Source organism: Passer domesticus, chromosome 3, assembly GCF_036417665.1.
Source record: "Passer domesticus isolate bPasDom1 chromosome 3, bPasDom1.hap1, whole genome shotgun sequence".
In the NCBI taxonomy this organism is placed as follows: Eukaryota; Metazoa; Chordata; class Aves; order Passeriformes; family Passeridae; genus Passer; species Passer domesticus.
In genome coordinates this window covers 93,823,275-93,846,750 of record NC_087476.1, presented here as the reverse complement: position 1 = coordinate 93,846,750, position 23,476 = coordinate 93,823,275, and the positions used below count along the sequence as shown (strand labels likewise).

Here is a 23,476-nt window from a genome sequence, read left to right as displayed (position 1 = left end):
AAATAGTATCAATAAAACAGGTCAGAAATTAGATAGTTGTGTAATGTTACCTTAAGCTAAATTGTAAAACAACTCCCATTGCAAAATGAAATGCAGAATACTCCCCTATACTATTAGACTAGCTTAGTTCAAGCAACTAATTTTTATTTGCAGGGTACTCATGTAAGTCATTACATGCATTACAAGTCTATTTATCAGAATGCACCTGTGTCACACAGCACCTTGAACTAAGTATAAATTATAAATGTTTTGTATGGCCAAACTGACGTTACAGACTATCATGTGCTCAGAAATATCACCCAATGGCTTTTTTAGATACTAATTTAATGCCAGTTCTTTACTAGCACTCTGCCTGCTCATATTTCATTTTCAAAATTGTAATTCACAGCCAAATTTAAAAACACAATTTTAAGTCTCTTACAAGGGGATCCAGCAGAATAATAATTTAAACCACTGGTTTGAAAATCAAATCTTAGCTTCACTTTTTTTTGTGTAGAATATTAAGCGCCATTAGTCACTGCATACTGTTGCTGTGTAAAGCCAAGCTACTGGATAGTTCTAATCATCTATGACAACAAATCTTTCTCCTGAAGCAATTAAGAATTTGACATTAGAATTAATTCCTTTAGAAATACTGCTTAGGAGTTTGCCTATATTCCCTTTTGTACCAAGCATGTGAGGACACCTATCACTTAGAATTATGTGGTACAATCCACAGCCTGGTTGTTACAGAGATCCAGGATCTGACTTTGGAAAATAAACATGTGGTCAGCGCTCAGTTTTACTGAAAGAATCTGAGAGTGACCATCCTTTAACAAGGCTGGTTGAGTTCTTGGTCAGAAAAGCAATTTACACAGCATTTAAACTAATCATACACGGTGGTATATGCCAGAATATAACCCTATTTCTGGAAAAAACACACAACTTACCCTTTAGAGTTACAATTGTGAATTTCAGCATATTCCTCAAAATCGCATGTTTAGTCTGTGGCCTACCAAAGGAACTCTGTTTGTACTAGCAGGAGTTGCACTTTTCACGAAATGTTGGAAATGGAATACATATTTAACATATGTAGACCAACCAGTAGTTGCTCCAAACAAACTAAATTTGAGGAGCAGAAGCAAGTTCAGATGCAAAGGTGGTGTTACTCCAGCTAAGCTACAATGAGCTGAGGGCACAAGTGACAGACAAACAACACCTCAAAGAGGAGATGCTGCCACTGGTTTTATGCAAAGGATACAAACACTACCCATCTTCAAAGAACAAAAAAACCCACAAAGTATCTTGCACAGAATATATTAATTTTACAAATTTTGTATTTAGAATCAACATTTAGAGCTGGAACTATATGCAAACATTACTTGGGGAAAAAAACCAGCCTTTATTTTTGCAATTGCTATCACCTTTCTAAGCATATAGGGTGAGGCTGTATATTCTTCTATGCAGTCAACTGGGTACAGAACTTTGAGGAAAAGAAGGTGGAGAAGGGGAACAGTAGGCCAGGAACAGCTGTTAACACTGTACCTAACCAGAAGATAATTTTAGACAGCTGTTTGGAGAAAATACATACCTTATGTAAACAAGTGTCCACTACCCAATTGCACACTGTTTCCAGGTCATCTGATACTTCAAGTCTAGACTTTACATATTCACAGAGCTCTTCATTGCTCATTACATCCCAGATGCCATCACAAGCCAGGATGATAAACTCATCTTCTTCTGCCCTTAAAATTTCACACACCTCAGGCTCTGGAGAAACAAGTTGTTCTGTAGGGCCTTTACCATCAACACATTTGTAGTCATAGTCCCCCAGAGCTCGAGAAACTGCCAATGAACCATTAACACGCTGAATCATTACACTGCCTCCTGCATTCTGGATTCGCTCTTTCTCCCTCGGATTGCAAGGTTTGTGATCCTGTGTTGAAAAACAGACTTGTCCATTCCTATAGAGAACAGCACGTGAATCACCACAGTTGATAAAGTATACATGCTCAGGTGAAATCATAACTCCCACTGCTGTTGAGCCACTTCTGTCCATGCCATTTCTGAGGTCTGCGAAATTGCGCATATACTCATCAATTTTCAAAAAGCCAGTTCTGATTCCACTCTTGACATTTTCCACTGAAGGTTCAAGAGCAGATCCAGGTTTTTCTGTCGCCCTAAAGTCTTCATTGTTAGTGATGTGTTCTAATAAGTGCGTGGAGCAGTAATTTGCAACACGAGATCCTGCGTGACCATCATAGACAGCAAAAAAGGACCAGTCCTCTAAGCCATGGGGAATACCTACAACAGCTGTGTGAGCATCTTCCATTTCCACTCTCCATCCCTGCATACTGCTGAGGCCGTAACGCAAGCCATTCCCTGCACCATGAGCATTATGTTTTTCAGTTTTTGGTTTATCCAAAAATGCACCCATGTTTATGCAATATTGAATCTGGAAAACAGAGAGAAGAAGTCTTATTTATAAAACCACCACTCCATATCAGCTTTGTTGTTAGCTTCCTGTGTTTCTTCTTTATAAAACAAGTGATAAAGCATGCACACATGCAAAAGCCAACAACTATATTGAGGAAAAAAAGAATTAATACATGACATGAATGAAGTGTGAATTTACAAACCTGTATGCATTTTTTTTTTTGGGCTGCTGGCTTTTTTGAAGAGCTACTTCATGAAAATTCAATCTCCATACGAAGGTAGAGTAGTTCACATACCTTTGCAGCCCTGCTGATTTTGTCATCCTCTGCAGAGACAAATTTATGATGGAAAAACAACAACTATATCACTCCTACTTTCTTTCCAGTTTTAATGTGGCATGAAGAAAATCAATTAATGTTCATAAATCAGAATGGATTGGTCTCTCTTGCTCTGCATGTACCATGTTACTTCTGTATTCTTGTAAGGCATGGCAAAAGTGACCACAGGGGAACACAGACCATCCACCAAAAGAACCAAGGCAGTAATTCCCACTTAAATGCAAGAAAACCTCTCAGAAGAATCTTTTAACAAATTAACAACATAAAACAACATTTCAATATTTACCATAGAATCATAGAATGGTTTGGACTGGAAAAAACTTTAAAGATTATATTCTTCCAACTCCTCTCACCATGGGCAGGGACATCTTCCACTAGACCAGACTGCACAAGGCTCCCTCCAACCTGGTGTTGAACACTTCCAGGGATGGGGCATCCACAGCTTTTCTGGGCAGTATCTTCCAATGTCTCCCCCTCACAGTAAAGAATGTCTTTCTTATCTCAAATCCAAACCTACCCTCTTACAGTTTGAAGCCATTCCCCTTGTCCCATCACCACCCTTGGCCAACAGTCCCTCTCCAGCCTCCTTGTATGTTATCTTTAGGTACTTAAAGGCCTCTACAAGATCTCCCCAGGCTCCTCCAGACTGAACAACCTCAACTCTCAGCCATCCCTGAAAGACTTTCATGTGCTTACATGGGATTTTAAGTTCATAATTTATTCCAATAAATTTAAATTAATAAATTTTATAAATTACAAAATTGATTCAATTACAAGAGACAGGAGCTAAGGGAAGTAAATAATCCGCAGAAAGTTAGAAGTTCTTCAGTATTTGGAGACTATCTCCAGAAGGCAAACTTACAGGTAAAATGTGAATAATCTATGCTGAAGCTTTAGAAGACTTCCTGTACTAGACTCCAGTGCCCTACACAGACCTGAAAAACTACTTTGCCCTTTACAAAGTCAGTAGAGAATACATTCTTTAATCCATAGATCTCAGAAACTCAGGTATTACAACTTCAGACCATGCTAGAAGTCATCATCCTATATAATCCTTAAATGTGAAAATTACAGCAAATTTCATTAAAAAAAATTGGCAAGAATTCTGCCATGACTGATCCTGAGCAGTCTCTCCTCTCTGACACAGTAGTGCCCTGCAGAATCTACAGAGTCATGATAACCTAATTCTAGTTTAACAATTTGTTGCCTGGTCAGGAAGAGATTCATTAATCCTTACTTCTGCAATTCCCCTCACCTAAACACACAAGAAGTATAGAGAGGACTACACACAGATCAACCCAACTCCATACAATGATGTCCATGCAGTGCTGAAGATCCCAGCTTGCTCAGCAGTTTTTTGTGACACTGTGAAGTGATGGAAAGGACACATAAAGTGTATCCATCACTGAGAAAAGTAGTCAAAACCTTGCACAACCCCTTCTCTCAAAACATTTGATTTTGCTTTGAAAACAAACAAAATTAATCTGTGTCAGAGGGTAAGCAAGACAGCGCAACATACCACTACAAAACAGAGCTCTCAGCAACCAGCGTTCTCAGTTAAGAGCTGAACAAGTTCCACATAGTTTAATAGTGCAACTAATATCAGTAAAGGAGACTTGTGAAAGGATTCTGGTATCTCACAATCACTTATGCACGTATTACACAATATAAAACTACTTTAAAAGCACACAAAACATTCTTACCAGGAAAACGGTCATACAGGACTGAAATGCTGCCAAAATGACAGATACCCTCCAATACTTCATACCTTCTATGAAATTCCTTTAATTGTGTTAACTATGTCCTTACATTCTTAAAATGAAAAATGTGGAAGAAATCATGTGACTGAGTGAGGAAAAAGATCAAAACCTATGTAACTGCAAAGGCCTTTGAGCTCAGTATTGTGCTGTGTTTTATATCCATAAAATAAAACACACTTAAAAACAAAAAAACACCAAAGGCATATGTCATATCTGAGTTTTACTTACTTCATAGTAGGTTCACTTTTTTATAACAAACTGGAAAATAAGAAAACCACACTACTCAAGATTATGTTCTTAATAGTCTAAATATCCCATTTAATATTGCAAATAAAGGATGCAGAAATTGATTTGCTATCAGTAAGTCTGGGAATCAGCTTGTGCTGTTTGCCTCCTAGGCTTTCATCACACATCTCCTGGAGGAACATAGCATTACCTTGTCTATCCCTCCCATGACAGTGCTGGAAGACAGCTTGGCCTTTCCTCCTCCACACGGAAGAAACTCCTATCTCCCCCTCCTCACACATCACAGGCTCTGTCCCTTCAGTAACAGAGTGTTTCTCCATGTCTGTGCCTTTCTTGTACTGGAAGGTGAGCAGTCCACACTGCATTCCTGATGCAGTCTCACGAGCTCCTAACAGAGGAAAACCATCACTTCTCCCAGAAGAGCGGGAACACCTTTTCTAACAGGTGCCAAACCTTCCCCCCTTCAGACACGCCGCTCTCTAATGTTCAACACATTTGTCCTGGTTCTCCATCAGGACTCACCCCTGGGCTCTCTTCGGCAAAGCTCATTCCTCAACACTCACTAGCCGGGCTGTACAGAGGGACAAGGTGACTTTATTCCAGGTACTTGGTTATACCTCCTGTGACAACATCAGAACACTAGTCCAGCCTACCCTGCTAAGGCCTGCCCTTGGGCTAACCAACCACTCACTCGTACCACATATTTTAAGCACATTTATCCTTCCACCATTCAAGTTTTTAACTAAGACTTCAGCGTACTTTCTCTTAGCCAAACCAGCTCAACATTTCTTGAGGGAGTTAAGGCATTAAGCCCCAAACATCTTTGTAGAGAAAGATTTAGCCTCAAGATAAAACACAGTCAGCAGAACAGATGAGGCACCCACCTGCAAACCAGTAATTCAGTCATGGCTTTAATCAGCATAAAATCAAAAGTTCAGTACCCTTCAGTTTTGAGATTTATTTTCCAATTACCTCATTTTTGTATGAAATTTAATTGAATAACAGATTGGCCTGAGAAAACATTAATTTCCTTGTGGTGAAAAGATTTACCCCACATAAAATTATTAGATGAAACTTTCAAAATCAGGAAGACCATGTCTACTGCAATTACCAAAATTTTCTTGGAAATGAAGAAGGCCTTAGTTCTTGCCCATGCTCCACAGACCATTTTTTAAAACACCATATATTACTCAGATCAAAAATGAAACCCTAGAATGCTCTTCTCCTTGTAGTCTTTCCAACCCTGGAAGAGGTCAGAAAAAAAGAAAACAATAATAATCAAATTTTTAAAAAACTGGCAGGACCAATAATCACTAAGGTTCAAAGGCTTTTGGAATGCTTTTACAGAGGAGAAATTACTTTATAGGAAGAAATTACTCTGCCCCTCTCTGGTGATGAAAAAGTTGAACCTGAGCAATACACTACCAAAGCAGAGGCTACAACTATCTCTCTAGTGTACATCGTTCATCTCTAGTCTTACATCAACACCTCAAGAGAGTTCAGGGTAACAAGTCTCCAACAAAAGCTGACATCCCAGAGCAAAAATCTAACCAAAGGCTTACTTCTCTGAAGTTCCAACCTGTATTTTTCTCTAATGTTTTCTACCAGAGTGAAATCCTATGTGAGGGTCCTTATCTCATATACAGGCAACAATTCAGACTCAGGAAACCAAAGACATGTAGCCTTTTGAGGTATAGAGGAACGAAGGCAAAAGTCACGTCCTCTGACACGCAAGAAGAATTCATGATCAGTATTTTTTCTGCCCCAGCTACACAGTGAAGAAGACTTTTTGGTATTAGATCAGCCATGTAGGAAAAGAGCCTTAAAATTAAATTTGCACAACCTTGTGTTTGCATTTAAAAGACAAAAAAACCCAACGGCTCATTTTCTCTAAAGATCTACTTAAAATATTAACAAATAGCTCTTGCTCAAGTATAGATATTCATTATTTTGTACTAGATGATAAATAGGCAGCTATTTTAAGTGAAAAGCATGCTCCTTTCAAATCAGATATATATTTAACAGGCAGAAATATTTACTTGATTACTGTCATAAAGGCCAGTGCTGTCCTGACTTGAGCTGGGATAGAGGTAATTGTCTTCCTAGTAGCTGGTTCAGACTTGTGGTTTGGATACGGTATGAGAATAATGTTGATAACACACTGAGGTTTTTAGCTGTTGCTAAGCACTGTTAGCTATACTAAGTCAAGGACTTGACAGCTCTCATACCCTGCCAGGAGGTGGGAGGGGCACAAGAAGTCGTGAGGGACACAGCCAGGACAGCTGGCCCAAACTAGCCAAAGGGATATTCCATACTGTATGCTTAATATATAAACTGGGAGGAAAGCTGGCCAGGGCTACCACTTGGGAACTGGCTGGGCATTGGTCAGCAAGTGACGAGCAACTGCATTGTGCCTCATTTCTTTTTAATTCTTTCATTATTATAATTTTCTTCCTTTTCTGTCCCTTTAAACTGTCTTTATCACAACCCACAAGTTTTCTCACTTTTATTCTTCTGATTCTCTCCTCCATCTGACTGGATCAGGGTAGTGAGTGAGCAGCTGTGTGGCACACAGTTGCTGGATGGGGTTAAACCATGACAGACATTTCTGGTGCCCAACACAGGGCACAAAGGGTTGAGATAACGACAAATCTGACTATCAGAAGAAATTTCTTACAAGTACTCATTATATTAGTCACTGGTCACAGTGGTGGTGTATTTGCTCTCCAAGATGGTGTGGTGTCCTTGTTCATAAAGTCACATTATAAAATACTTTACTTGTACATATTGCCCCCTGGCTGTTTGTCACCCATGGGAACCAGGCTAAGGTTATGTTGTTGTACTCTGTAACTCTCATAACATGACAGAACTGCCGCTTGTGAAACTGATCTGCTATTTGTACTCAGCACTGCCCACATCTCCATACTTTGGGAGCCATCTATAGGAAACTATAATAATTACAACTTTTACCTCTTCTCAGAGACCCAATCCATGAGGGAGACTGATATCTATCTCCCTTCCTCTTTCCTTTCTCCTCTAGGCCAATGAAAACAGCACTTGGGAATTTTTAATATCCTTGGGATGTTCAAACCAGCACTCCTATTGCTGTGTCTTCTGATTGTGTTCAAGGTCTTGTTTTACGATCAACAATTATTTCAGAATGCCACCCACAGGGATCTGCCCTGAGGCTGGATAGTGATAAGTGGCAGGGTGTGGGGGATAGTTTGGGCAAGTGCCTAGGACAGTGGGCACCTCCAGCCCTGAACAAGTGCAAAATCTGGAAAGACTAGCTAAATATTGGGAGAAACTATGCTGCCAGCCAGGAAATCCCAGAGAGGCAAAACCCATGGCAACATGCTGCAGCCTGGCCCAGGCCTACTGAGCCATGCTCAGGACTGTCCAGTACCCTTGAGGGAAAAAAAGGCCTCTGGATGTGATGGGAAAATGATGGGCACAGGGACTACTCCAACCCCAGTGACAGGCACTGTGGTTGAACCAAAGCACCAACTTGTGCCTCTATCAGCCCCTGCTACACATAAGCAGAGAGATATGCAAAGGTGAGCTCATTTAGTGAGGGATGAAGCTTTAATGAGGAGAGGTGGGAGAAGAGGCAGAACAAATATAGTTAAAAGACATACAAAAGATATAGTTAATCATCTGATCCCTATCCTTGAGTGAGCTGTGACATATGCAAAAAGATTGCAACAATCATCCAGGCAAGGGCATCACCTGGTTGCTCCAATGCTGGAATAACAGGCCCAGCAACGTGGAATTAGAGGATCCAAACAGCTGGCACCCCATTCTACAGAGGGCATTAACCAAGGAACTGGAAAGGGGCACAAGCCCTCAGCCTCTGAAAGTGACTCCAGGTATGAAGGAAAGGTATTCCTTCAAGGAACAGGTTAGGCCACCCAGGCAAGTGGACTGTCATGGATAGAGGCATCCAGTACCTGAGGCAATTAGCCGTGCTAGAGGAGATTTATGATGATGTGGATTTATGATGATGTGGATAACAACAAGCAGTTACCCAAAAACCCAGATGAAGACAAGTGTACATGACCCATATGGTAGAATATCAACCATTGTCATACACCAACTCATTGGCAATAATGATCTGGAAAGATTGAGAGGGACAAATAGCGGACAAATTGGCCAACTCCCATAATACAAACAAAATGCCTCTTCCTCACTACAGGCCTGTATCTTGGCTGTGAACAAGGAAGGCTTATATATCCTATTCCCCACTTGTATGGACCAGTGTCCCAACTATTAGAAGTAAGCATAAACATCACAGGCCACCCTGTATGACCTCAGAGAGGACATGAGGAAGTGGGATGGAAAAATCTACCTTGACCCTACAAGCATGAGCAGGAAAATAGCAAAGAAAATCACAAGAGAGTCTTATTGCAGGACACTGCTGCTCCAGTCTCTAGTGAGCAGTTCCCCAGACAGAGTGGAGGGGCTACTCTTACTCCTGATCTTCAAGGGATTCTGATTCACATCTACAAGAAGTGAATAAATAGTGAACACACAGAATCACACCAAATCACTGGGTTGGAAGAGACCCAAGATCACTGAGCTTAACCCAGACCTAACACCTCAACTAGACCATGGCACCGAGTGCCACATCCAGTCTTTTTTTAAACACATCCAGGGATGATGATTCTACCACCTCCCCGGGCAGACACTCCAGAACTTGATCACCCTTTCTGTAAAAAACTTTTCCCTAATATCCAACCTGTATTTCACTTGATGCAGCTTAAGGCTGTGTCCTCTCATTCTGAGTTGCTGCCTGGTGAAAGAGACCAACCCCCACCTGACTACAATACCCTTCAGGAAGTTGTAGAGTGATACTGTCACCTCTGAGTCTCCTTTTCTCCAGGCTAAACATCCCCAGCTCCCTCAGTCGTTCCTCACAGGGCTCGTATTCCAAGCCCCTCACCAGCCTTGTTGCCCTCTTCTGGACGTGCTCAAGTGTCTCAACGTTCTTCCCAAACTGAGGGGCCCAGAACTGAATACTGCAGCCAGGACTAGAGGGACCCTGCCTCCAGCCAGGTGGAGGAAAGAAACAGCTGGATTTGGTGGACTGTGTGGATTGGACACCTTGCACAGCAGACCCACAGAGTCAAAGGTTCTAGCAAACACTGCTGCACAGGGGCAGGCACTATTTGTGTTTCTGGAGTGCCAGGGCAATCCCAACAGCTAACTCTGTTGACGGCAAATGTGAGCCTGACTGGGAATGAGTGGCAAAAGCACTCCACTGTGACTGGGCCTGAGACTCCAGTGCATCCTTTGCCTATACTGCCTCATGAGGGGGTGCTTCCAAGGACTCAAAAAGGTACTGCTAAGCCTTGGGTACAGCTGCCTTGGAGAGAGTAGAAATTAAACAGCTGCCTACCTTGCCCCATCTCCTGCAGGATGCTTCTGGTGTGGGTCAAAGAACAACAGGTGCCATCACAATGGTCCACTGGCCGCAGAATCACACCAACCGAGACATCCTGACACCATCCATAAGTTGATTTGTCATATGGAGAGCCAAGGAGTGATCAGCAGGAATCACTCACTCTCTAACAGTCCCATATGGCCAGTGCAGACTAACAGCACACTGTCATGGCCTGAACAAAGCCATGCCACCTCCAAGTCCAGCCAGACCTGCTGGAACTTCAATACGAACTGGAGTCAGAGGCAGCCAAGCAATATGCCACAATTGATACTGCTAGTGCAGTTTGCTCAAGCCTGGAGCGCAGGCCCATCCAGTACACCTGGAATCGACTACTCCAGGGGTGGAAGCACAGACCTACTATTAGCCATGGACTGATAAAAAAAGTACTGAAACAAAGCAAAGCTCTAGAACACTTAAAACACTGATGGCAATATTGTGTGAGGCAATACAACAACAGAAGTTTTTGAGAGAGGGAAAAGTAGTTCAAATCCTTCTGACAATTGGTTTTGCCATAGAATAAAGAAAGGTAAAGAATCTGAACAGGAGATCCAGCGACCATCCACAGGATTGCATTTGCTCAAGGAACTGGGTGCACTTGCTGGGTAACACAGAAGGATGGGGAAGTCCGATGTGTACCTCAAGGGGATTTGATTCTGGGGAAGAACAGCAAATGATCTGAATATTATGTTGTCTGCTATACAATACTGTAGATCATCACTTCCATGGTTGTTAAATGCCATATCAAGGGTATTGTAATAGCATTACCCAGCTTAATGAAGAATGGAATTTTGATGACAGAACCAGACATGCATAGCAGTGATGGAACCAGCGCTGGCTTCAGCAAAACAATCCAATGCTACACACATGCTCTCCTGCCCTGAAGGACTAGTACAACATACAAGGCGAAAAGTCATGGACCAAACCTCAACAAACATTTTGAAAGGATGGCTCATGTAGTATGGGAACGGTATCTCTGTGTATATATCAAAATACAGGAAAGGTGATAGTGATTACTTGGGTGTATTGGAAAGTGAAGCACCTTGGTAGGATGCAAATGGATATAGCCCTGCTTTCAGGTGGGACAGAGTTATTTAACTGTCTTCCTCATAGCTGGTATAGAGTTGTGGTTTGGATACAGTATGAGAATAAAGTTGATAGCAACAACTAAAAATATCAGTGTGTTATGCAGTGTTTATACTAAGTCAAGGACTCTCTTGCTTCTCGTGTCCTGCCAACGGAGAAGGCCAGAGTGGCACAAGTAGCTGGAAGGAGATGTAGCCATGACAGCTGGCCCAAACTGGCCAGAGATACTCCAAAATCTATGACATCACTCTCAATGTATAAACTGGGGAGAAAACTGGCCAGTGGCTACTGCTTACATTGGTTGGCAAGTGGTAAGCAAGTGAGTGCATTGTGAATCACTCGTTTTGCATATTGTACTTCTTTTTCTTCCTTCCCTGTCCCATTAAAAAGCCTGTGTCTCAACCCATGACTTTTCTGATTTTTATGATTCTCTTTCCCATGCCACTGGGGAGGGAGGAGGTGACATGAACAAGCAGCTGTGCAGTGCTTAGTTGCTGGCTAGGGTTAAACCATGACAGCAACAAACACATAATTACATTACAGAAGTCTAAAAGCCATAATCAAAGTTTTTATAGATACTATAAAATAATTTTCACATCACATGTCAGTTTCATAAAAAACATCAGAACTAAACTAATACCACTTTAATGGCTAACAGTCCCAAAGGCAATACTATATCTTTTCATAATATGAGAATGGTCCAACATAAATCTTTTGGGCTTAGGTCATGAAAGTGTACTGTAAAATATCTCTTCCTCAGAAGGATGCACTCAACTAGGCTAGTCATTTCTAATAAGTCAGGGCTGCGGAAAAGAAACAGTGCCAGAGTTTCCTGTTACAAGGCACATGTGCTCCACTATAAAAAAAGAATGACATTTCAAAAGAAAAAATGCTGCACTGGATATTAAAGATGTAAATGACAAATAAATAATCATAAGTATCCATGACAAACAATTTCAAAACTTATGGAAAGTGCAGGAAGAAATAACTTCTCTGGTTTAAGTAAAAAAAAAATTTAAAAAATCAAAGTTTAATCTTCGTAGAAAGCTCCTCTGCATCCATCCTGTAGTCTCGCTCTAGTGTATGTGCACATATAGACTTTACACAGTACATCTGTCTACACACACTGCAAATAGTTTTCATTTTGATCCCAGAAAACTTGGTCTCACTTCTTACTCACTGACCTTAAAAATACTGGCACTACATCCATTTACATTAGGCCAATAGTTACTGGAGACTGGCTGTAACAGCTACTCTAACTATGTAGGCACAAATACCGGCAGAGTCAAACAAATTATTGCAACCTAAGAATAAAACCTAAATATTTTATTTTCACTCAAAAAATGAACAACATAGAAGAACAGTTATTACCATTTTGAGGTTTTATTTGGAGGATTTGGGTTTGGTTTTAGGTAACCTGTGGCCATGGGTGTTGGCTTTAGGAAGGATGTCACCTGACCAAAGATACTGGCAGAAAGAAAGTAAGTATCAGCATAAAATACCAATACAGAGTTCCCACCAAAACTTTTCCTGCCAGGATGTTGTGAAAGAAGCCAAAGAGACTTCTAAACCAGGAATTAAAAAAAAATGTTGCAAGCCATCGCTACTCCTAGGTAGCATACATGCCTAGGAGCTACAGCTGTAATTTTTAAATTGATTTCAGCACAACATTGTTACAATAGTTGGGGAAAAGAACAAATAACAAAGATAAACAAAACACAACATTCCCCCACCACACTACTTTTAAACCAGCAAGTTACAAAGGAGGTTAAGATTTCAGAAAGAACTTCAGCTATTTCAAATTGGTCTGGAGGTACAAAACAATCACAGGCATAATTTAATGCTGTATATTTACACCTATTTTCAATGCCAGTAGCAGTACCTGAAAACATGAATGCTTCTGCTCTGCCTCAGCTGCTCGCCACCACGTTGTGCCAGCTATTTCTTTTCTTTCAGAACTGCTGGCTGAGAGGTTTTTGCCCTTACTCTTTGAACTGTTTCAGTGAAGAAGTGCAAAGTTAGCTTTAGTATTATGAAAAACTTTGTGACTTTGACTGCAGTGGGTTTGGAAGCCAGCAGCTTAGACAGCAGATCCAAGGGGGCTATAACCTTCAACACAAAAGTCAAAGTAATGGAAAGGAGCACCAGGAGCTAGGCTAAAGGCTAAAACCTTTTTAGCTATGTTAACAAGAGAAAAACATACCTGTGGTCCTTTCAGAGATGAATTTTATAGTTTGTTTTCTGCACTTTACTAAAAATATGGATGATGCTACTTAACTACAGATTTTCCAGCTCAGCCTGTGTGGCAACCATCTGTCTCCCAATGGCAAATAGCATACTTTATGCTGAGGCTTCTTATTTTTCTGGAATGCATCTCAACAGCTACAAGGTTAGAAATCATACCTCAGATATTCAAGATGAACTTCACAGAAACCTTGAGAGCGGACTCTGCATCCAGCTTTCCAATTACTGTACTTAGTACAAGGTCATCAGTGCCCAAGTTGACATACTTTTTAGTCACAGAACCTTTACCACGCAGGTTCCTTCTTATTCAAGTTGCTGAAGTCAATTTCACACAGTTCTGTGCCCAAATGAAAACTTAAAAAACACATGCAGTGCTTTTCTTAGCTACACAGAATTCTGTGTTTGCCAGTGTGACTTCTGAATATCAGCAGCCCTTAGCTCAGATTAGCACCACAGCTAGGGACTTAACTGAAGAAGTATACAGTGCCATTCTCAGTAAGAAAGTGACTATTCTTCTCAATGTCTTAATGTCACTCATCTTAGGTTTTCAGGTAACATATTCACCTTTTCTTCACCAAGACTTCCTCCAAACACTTCAAAGACTGGGAAATTCAATCCTGTCTGTTACCTGCAAATAGTTTATCTGAGGTACAGAGAAAGTAATACATAACAATAGGCAAATACCCAGGCTGATTCAGCAAACACAAGAAGGCTGGGTCCAGACAGGGCAAAGCAGACTACTGCTGCCAGCACCTGCCCCAGGACAGGATGGAAGCTAAAGTCTTCAGAAGTAAAGCTAGCTCAGCCTAAATCAGCATTCATGTTCTTGTACCATTTTCTTGGACTAGAAATTTGGTGCACTGGCACTTCAGTGAAATAGGCCTATCTGCTTAATTCAGGTATTACCTGGCCAGGCTTATCCTTGAAATCACATTTTGTCCTTAACCCAAGCCCTGCAACTCAGTGTGCCTTTATTATAGCATGTGGAAGTCTACACTGTACTGCTGCCTATCCCTACTGACCATCCTATGACAAGACCCATGATATTTGGTGAAATTCCTTGGTCGTACCTGCTCATATTTCCTGTAGCCATTTAGCACGTTCTCATTTCTTTACTGGGCTGTTCAAAACAGATGCACAGGTGGTACTTGGATACTACAAAGCTTTAACTTAGCATAAAAGTGATCTTTCACATATAAAGTTTTTGATTATTTCTATGCAGAACTGCTGGTTTGGTTCTCTAAATTCAATAAAGGACCAAGTATTTAGAGTTAAATTGAATTTGCTCCTTTTAACCACCAATCTAACAAACAACAGTCAGGTTTTTACTATAGAAACAGCACCTCAGATTTTGAAGAAAAAGAACCAAAATGTATCCACTACACTACTGATATTAAAACTGAAGAATTTTACTTGTGTAAATGTGTCATTAGCATGACACATTATGTCACTGGGAGTGAGCTCTCCCCTGCTCTAAATTTAGGCATTTAAGACAACTTTTCTTACCTTTTGCAAAGTCTGTTTGTAAAAAGTTTCAGACACACTTTTGTGAGAGCAGGGCAGCAATGAATCACTCATATAATCTGTGAATTATTCCTCAACAGGTCTGAAACACCAGAATAAGTGTTGTGCAGCAGGTCTGCAAAACTACAGTAAGGCAGTGCACCTTTATTTACATAATTGAGGGCTGGTTTCTTGATTCACACAAAAATCTGAGGAAGCCAGACACAAGGGTTGGGCTGGACGAGTGCTAAAGGTCCATTCAAATAAAGTGTGACTTGCACAGTATAAAAGGTTGTGCCTTTTTTCAACATGTTACATCACTGCAAAATAAGTACAAACATTTAACCAGCACAGCACTAACAAAAACCCTCAAAACAAACCACATTGGAACCCTTCTTTCATTTCAGCAGCAGAAAAACCAACAACACCTTCTTGGCACAAACCTGTAGCTGATTTACAACCTACCCATTACTGAACTTCAGAGTAAGACAGATAGGACTGCTTCAGAGCAACAGTCCATAGTCCTGCCTGCCACTACTGAAAAGAAGCAAGCAACTCTTCCTGTCAAAGACACTAAAATGTGTAATCAAGACTCAAAAAACTTCATTTGATCACAATTCTGAAGACAGACGCATGCAATAAACCCATTTTAAAGACAGTCTTCAAAACAAATAATCCCAGTTTAAAAACAGAACTAAACCTTTCAGAAACATACAACCCAAAATACGCAATCTCCATCACAGGTATTTGTGGTGATATGGGATTTTTTTCCATTACTATGGTCTTACAGCACTATATTTATCCTTTTTTTTTCAAAATGATTCAAATAACATTGACTCTTAGTTCCCTATACACAAGTTCAGAAGAAGGTGACAGAGTGTGACAGGAGTTCTCAGTCATCATCAGATAAAGTTAATGACAGAAAACCAGCAGCCAAAACATTTTCATTGACCTGGAAAAAGACATCAACCTTTACCCTTGAAAAGGTGGTTCAAAAACTGAAGCTACAGGGAACCTCGTAAGGGAAATGTAGAAGTTTCTGTAACTGATTAAAAAGGTAATTTAAGCAGCACCATTGTTGTTAGTGCATTTAAGGAAATACAGACATTGTAGGGAAAAAAGCAACATGCAGACAGTAAACTGATCTCAACACATAGTGGGCAAAACACTTCATGACTTTTACTGACACTGTACAGTTTTCAGTGTGAGAACAAAATTTCTCCAAAATCTTGTCAGCAGACATTTTACGCAGTGAAAAATTACATTTCCCTGTCCCCCACTTATTAACAGTTCTTTGTATTGTACCAGAAAGAAGCTGTACTTGAAATTGTATTTCCTCCCTATTAAAAAATAACAGTAAGCAAAATTTAAATATATTTAAAGAAGAAAAAACATCATTTTACCCAATCTATTCAGAAATTTCCATTAAATTCATGGTCATTTACAAATTGCAAATTAAAAACAAAGGAATCACGTATTCCCATAAATTTCCAAGTGGCAAATTCGTTCTTACCTGTAATTTTAACCTTGTCAAGGTGCTAGTTCAGTGCTGAAAGAATTAGTTTACATTCCTGCTGCCAAGAAGCATGTAACAGAATGACTTGCAAAACCTTGAGATAACAGTACAGGACACAACATCTGCTTTATTTTGGTATTTCCTAGAAAGAAACAAAGGAAGTAGTTAGCTACTCCAGATGGCATACAACAGATTTGTACATTAATTTTTTCATGAATACAACTTTTTCCTAAAAAGAAGGGTTTGAACTAAAGCTGTGCCTGGATGCGCAAAGACCTTTCAGTAAACTCTCTAAACACCAGATTCAAGATTTATGCTAACAAAGAATCAGATTAATATTTTTCTCTATTTTCCTCACCAACACTGACAAGCACTTAAAAAGTCATCAGCCTATTACCTGCCATTCAAGTCCCTAAATTCAGTAACAGAAGGAATAGCTTTTGCACGCCTGCTAGCATCACTGTGCTGCCTTAATTTTATTCACCTACTCAGATGACACGGTACACTCCTTGAGTGTTTGACAAGATTTAAACCCACCATGTGTAATTTGTGAGCTCTTTATTCTGCTTCCTTAGATGTAAAAATGTACAAGAGTTTAAAACAAAAGCAATAAGCTTCAACTGCAAAAGTATTTCAGATCCTCTGTAATACAAATCATTACATTTCTTTTAAAATAGTTTCTATAAAATTAACTAGAAATTCACCTTAAAATGTACAAGTAGTGAATGACCAACAATTCAGATATGTGGATGAGCAACAGCATCTAACCATTGTTTTGAACAGGATGCAAACACCCAAAATCCTTCTTGAATCAGGGACTACATATTCAATTTTATAAACCACTGCATCTTACAGAACTTGTCTTAAGAATACACTGGTAGAAGGAACTATCGTAGGAAAAATTCTGGATAACAGCCAGCTTTCTCTGGGACAGGAGGGAAACAGAAGTTCTATTGTGACAGTGAAGATTTTAAACTGATAGCAGAACTCTGGATGAGCTGAGTGATAAAGGAGACTTACTGCTGACCTTGACTTTAAGCCCACTGAAGGAGGAATGGAGCTACGACAACATTTCATTATGGCTCACCTCTTCCAAACACTCAGTAATGCTTTTCATCTACTAAGAAGTGTCATAGGCACAAAATTGCTCAAAAGGACTACTTTACCACCTTTTGAAGAATTGCAGGAGTTCAGTAAGTTCCATGCCCATAGCTCTACACTGTTGCAAGCCCTGAGTTTTCCCCAGCATTCTCTCTTCTTACACACCACAATGAGATGGAATGTTCAAGGAACCAAACTAATCCAGAAAAAGTCAATTACCTCCTGTCACTTGAGGTCTCCAAACCAGCTTAGGAAATGCCAGATCAGACAAGTGCCAGCAACAGAAATGCAGAACTGGGAGCTGCTGCCAATTCATATTTGTTCCAAGTATTGTGTAATTACACCTTAAGCAGCATCCACTAGATCATTAACGAACTCTGAAAAAGCATCCTAAATCACTGTATTGAACTAAAAGGCAAAAGCCCTCCCCAAAGGTAAAAAAGCTTCAGTAAAAAAGTTGGTTCCACATCAAGGAACTTCAGAGAGTAAAATGAAACACACAAGGTGCAAATTCACGAAGTTGTTTAAAACAGCTCCTCTTCAACAAACAAGGTTTTAGGGTGCAGACAAAACACATGGCCAGGACACAGCTCCCTCCATGCACTGTCTCCCACCTTCAGAACACCTCCCCCAGCCAGGAATGTTACAAGGTGCTTGCACAAAGTGCTCAGGAGCCTCAGTGCTTCCGTGGCCAGTGGCCTTTAAAAGTGGCAAACTCGCAAAAGCAGCCCTGGAAGATGAGCGTTCTGCTTTTCAGAAACAAGAGCCTTCAGCTCTCCCAGATTCTACTCTAAGATATGACAGCATTCTTTACACCAGGATGACTTTTAGCCAGAAGGCTGCTTACAGCAGAGCAGATTCAAAAATAGATATTTTGGGCTAAGAGCATTTTACCTGAGAATATGATTGAATTTATACAAATTCTATGTACATTATCTCACTTCTCAGACGCAAAGAATTGAGTGTCCCAAAACACAAAAGCACCTTATGATATAGCCTCCACCACTGAATACGGCACAACTAAGTGACACTACCTCTACTTCTTTTGCACAGTAGTGACTCTTACCTCTCCAAATAAGTTGCATGGGTTGTTTCCTCTCAGTATGAAAAGACATTTAGATTCATGATACAGCTTTGGGATAACAAACCATCATATCCAGCTTCTAACAATTTGAGTGTCAAAAATGCTTACAATTCATAAATGTAAATGTCTTGTCCAGATTGCTCATCGTAAATTACATCTCAAGAATAAAGCTGAATGCTTCCTATTAAAGCCTTAACAAGATTATTAAGATGTATTAAGCATTTTATTTGGGCTACTTAAGGCTTCGTACTACGTAAATGTGTAATATTTTAGTAGGACTAAGTTAATTCAGTAAATTATTTTGCTACTAAGACACCAGCACCCTACCCTAGGATAGCTTTTAATTGAGAAAAACTTAAATATTCCTGGGCTAATAAAGCATTGGAATTTGACCATGTTTACAATATTTTCTTCAGAATGTAAGACCAAACAGACAAAGGCATCATAAGTAATTCACTGCTATAAACTCACTATTCGAAAATAAGCTAATTAAGAAAAAAAATTACGCAGTCCAGAGAAATCTGAAGAACTCTATAATGATACTTTACAGACTGTAGGTACTAAATGTTGGTTTTTCTGATGATTAAATACATATTAATAATGCTGGTCCCAAAGCATGAATGTTCCTCAAGCTGAATCGCAATGTTTGAAACAAACAAAGCCACTACAACATTGAGTCCTTTGCAAGTTTCCAAACTCTGGCCTGAGAAGTACGAGAAAAACACTGTGTTTATTCTGCCTCACAACCAGCCAGACCTGGACTCTGACCTTTCATTGATAACCAAATCACAGCTGCTTTAAAATAAGCAAACAAACAAATCAACTCATTGACTGAGCATCTACAGAAAGAGCTATAATCTGATGTGCCCTGATCCACCCTGTGACAGCACAACACCACCACTGCCAATATTGTCTCCCAATAAGCTAGACCCCACACACTGGAAGATTTTGCAGAAGTAAGATACAGAAGGAGGGAGAAAAAAAGAGCAGCAGTGTATGCCACAGGTTAGCTAGTAAACTGCAACCTACCAAGGGTGTGTGTCTAACATACAGTAACCTTAAGGCAATATCCCTTTCTTGAAAGAGGCATTCACTGGGATATGTGACTTTCTGGGGAAAGTGACAGCACAGGGGAAGGCACTAGTGCTGCAAATTCATGCAGTAACTCTTCCTTATTGTACCTATATGACAAAGCCAAAACTAAACAAGGAGTTATTTTCTGCTTGCTTACTTGATACAATGCAACTTCCATCCTACAGAGAGAGTTGTTCATCCATTGTAACAAAAGATTCTCTCTATATCTGCTAAGTGGTTCTACATTCCATACAGAACCAAGACTGAACAAAGTCTTGATTTGTGATTCTACTGTGAATCAACCAAGACTGAACAAAGTCTTGAATTGTGGACTTGCAGGTGTGGGAGTGTTTGGTGAATTCTTTTCCCGCTTTTTCAAACATGGAAGCTGCACTAAAAAGATTCATATTAATCAGTTAAAGTAAGGAGAACTACCTAAAGTTCAAAACTAAGAATTGTATGAAGCAATTTAGGTGCCTTATTCTTTTTGAAGCAGTTCATCTAATATTATGGTTTTGAAAAATCTGCAAAGTATCCTTCCACTATGTTTTAGAAGTAAAATCCAGAACTTCCTGAAAAGCTAAACGCCTTGAAATAAATTTGCATGGAGTTCCAGTCAAAGTTGAGTTAAGCAAGTTGAAGTCTGCAGTTACAAGTTCTGTAGCTAATTAGTAATTTAAACTATTAAATTATGAATTTCCAACAGGAGTATGCTGTTAGACCAGTATCTCCCACTCACCTAAAAGCCTGTTAATACCATGGGCTTAGCATTCTAATTAGGTCCATACTTTTAAACATCACCTCACAAATGATGGACATAAACATCAGAAAGCTGCTTTTTGATATATCTTACAAAAGATATTCTGAACTTTCTTCCTGCAGACCTGTCTTTAGTACATATTTGCACTTCTGTAATTCCTAGATTCTCTGTGACTCACCTTCAGGTAAGCTTTAGATCAGTAAATTCACATTATGGCTGTGTGGGTATCTTGGCAGCAGTGGTAGCTTAAGTGATATTTGCTCTCAGCAGCCCATTCCTGTTCCATGCTCTGTGGTGAGCAGACATACAGACAGCTACGCTGGTACAAGTGAATGCCTGAAGCAGAGACTGCTCATCCGGCTGATGAGGAAATCAAACTTTGTTGAATTATACAAGCAGGAGATGAAGGAAGACTAAAAGCCAGCCTTGCTGGAATTCAGAATGTGCATATGCAATCTGCATTTGCCTACCGGGAGATCCCTGGCAAGCACTTACTTCTCTATTCTTCTGTAACAGATCAGAGTTATGCTCAGCACAAGTTAAGCAGAGAAATGTGGAATCATCTCTCCATCAGTTATGCTGGGCAGCTTTGCAAACAGCCAGCTTTAGGAAGAGAGGAGGCTGAAGAGCACAGCCATCTAACACCCTTCAATAAAAACACCCAAGTACAAAACTCTTTCATTTTCAGTTATTTCATCCTTAGATGAACTACAGAGAAGGAATTACTTTCAACAGTTAAAATATATACCATGTATATATTCATTTTCTCCAAAAAAACCCTCCTCAACTGAAATAGCAAAGCATTGTAAACAGAGGACTTTTACTCTGAACAAACAAGTTTATTGGGGCTGCCAGGACTTTCTAGAGAAAAGCTTGCAAACATTTCTAACCAGCTTTTATCTTACCTTACATAATAGCTGTAGTGCAAGTAAACTTCTAGATACATATTACACCTTCCACAACAATCAAGGAGTCAAAGATTGAGATAGGTGTTTTTGTATTTTGTATGGGTTTGTGGTTTTCCTTGATGCAAAGGGCAGTCTACAATCATTCATCTTCCTGATGGGGACTCAAAATTCCAGCTCAGGCGCCCTGAAGTGATATGCATGGGCAACCTAAGATCACATTTACTATTACTGCCTACCTTTTGAGCACATTCTTACACTGTTTCTACAGGAGGCAAATTTAATACCATATAACTAGCTAGAATACATGGGCAGCAGAACCAAATGTGTCAGTTTGAAAATATCTGTCCATTTGTTGTCTTTGTTAACATCTGGACTTCAAACTGATGTTTGAGCCACTACTGATAGATTACATAGATTTTGTAAATGTCCACAAAACCAGCCTAGCACTGATCAGATGTTCTGAGAAAGAATCCACCACACCTGTCACCTAATAATATTACAATTTATTAATAATAATATTAATTTTTAAACCACACCTCACTTGACAGTCTCGTCCATTCTACCATATCACTATTAATGAGCATTCAGAGTCTGTCACTCCTTTGCTTAGAAAAGTATTAGTAAATTATAGTATTATTCAAGCTCAAAAGAAATCTTGAAAATAAAAACCCTCTGTTGATTATGCAATACAAAAACCTAAGCCCTTTCTAGTTAAGCCGTTCAAAGAAGGCATCTTAAGCATAAGACCATAAAAAAACTCCTACAGAAAAATTGTCAGCAAAATCAGAGAAAGCAACACAGTACAGATCAGTTACTTTTGTAGCAAGTACATGCTTTTAGATAATAAAGTCCATTGTTACAAACCTCATTCTACTGTAGGATACAGAGTTAATAAAACTGACATAATTGTATAATTTCATTACTAAGACAGCAAACATGACTGAGCTACAAAATTTAAAGATGCTTTAGCTGTAGGTTACAGGCCAAATCTGATAGCTTTCTAATATTCTTCTGAGTGTCTAATATGAAATGTTCAGAAGAAGAAAGAACAGATTATCTACAGATGGCTACCTTGAAAAATTCGTCTGTGACCAGTATTCACTGATTTTTAAGCCAGAGTCCTCAAAAATTAGTGTTTATCTGGGTAGAGAACTTGACCTTAGCTCCTACTGGCTACCAATGCATTTAGAACAGGTCAGCTTTTGAATCAAGTCTTGCTACTATCATTGAAGCCAATTAGGAATTTTTTATCTTCAATACCATATCTTGAATTTCTGCCATTTCTGACACTAAAAAACAAGCAAACAAAAAAAACCCCAAAAAAATCCCAACCATACACATAAAAAAACCCCACCAAAAAACCTTAAACCTGGTTTATACATGCCTTTCTGCACAGAACCTGTATTTAGGACTAATGTCCCACAAAGGATTCTCAAAGGCACAACAGCATCACATTTTGTCTGTTGGGGAAAGAAGCCATTACAATACATGCATGCCAACTAATCACGTTTTTCCCTATCTTACAAATATAACACAACCTGAAGTGCAACAACGAGTATATCCAAACTTTAGAAGGAATTTACACTCCATAAAGTGGGGTGAAAACCAAAAAGTAACAAAATAACAGTACTTTAGTTAGGACCAGGTGCAAAAAATACAGCAAGAATTCACTAATTCTGGCATGTTTGACAATTACAGAAATCAAGATGTATCAAATTTAAAAGGGATAATAAGAATGGCGTTTTATTGCTTTATATATGATACCAATGACCGCAGGAAGGACTTCCCCTCTCTTGAATAAGGCTCCTCTTCAACTTCTAATGTAAGTCTTCAGTACAAATGCTTCAGTTTAAAACTGAGCCATCACAACACATTTAAAAAAAAAACCCAAACACCAACTTGGCCACTACTGATGTGCAGACAGTTACGGAAGGCATAAATTCTCTGCCACACTAGACACTTGGATCTAGTTGTAGCTTTTTTTAGCCATGTTACCACTTG

The 23,476-nt window shown here is 39.6% G+C and overlaps 1 protein-coding gene and 1 long non-coding RNA gene across 12 annotated transcripts in view; one reads left to right on the top strand and one right to left on the bottom strand.

The window, feature by feature from the left end:
- The window catches only part of PPM1B (protein phosphatase, Mg2+/Mn2+ dependent 1B), a 61,314-nt gene that overhangs the window by 19,044 nt on the left and 18,794 nt on the right, over positions 1 to 23,476 (bottom strand). For 5 of the 9 annotated variants that reach the window (XM_064414436.1, XM_064414434.1, XM_064414442.1 and 2 more), the window contains exons 2-3: positions 16,546 to 16,690; positions 1,571 to 2,434 (exon numbers count right to left, since the gene is read on the bottom strand). In XM_064414436.1, coding sequence (XP_064270506.1) covers positions 1,571 to 2,416 — 846 coding nt within the window. In that variant the 5' untranslated portion in view covers positions 2,417 to 2,434; positions 16,546 to 16,690. Of the gene's footprint in view, positions 1 to 1,570; positions 2,438 to 16,545; positions 16,691 to 17,868; positions 17,890 to 19,964; positions 19,985 to 20,745; positions 20,765 to 23,476 lie in introns of those variants that run through there. The other 4 variants (XM_064414439.1, XM_064414437.1, XM_064414438.1 and 1 more) reach the window with 4 other exon arrangements.
- On the top strand, positions 20,066 to 21,227 carry LOC135297169 (uncharacterized). 3 transcript variants are annotated; one of them, XR_010359219.1, is made up of 3 exons: positions 20,066 to 20,146; positions 20,690 to 20,751; positions 20,835 to 21,227. It is a non-coding gene; the product is annotated as an uncharacterized LOC135297169 (long non-coding RNA). The 3 variants fall into 3 exon arrangements; XR_010359217.1 differs by having other exon boundaries at positions 20,086 to 20,228; positions 20,838 to 21,227; XR_010359218.1 differs by having other exon boundaries at positions 20,086 to 20,228.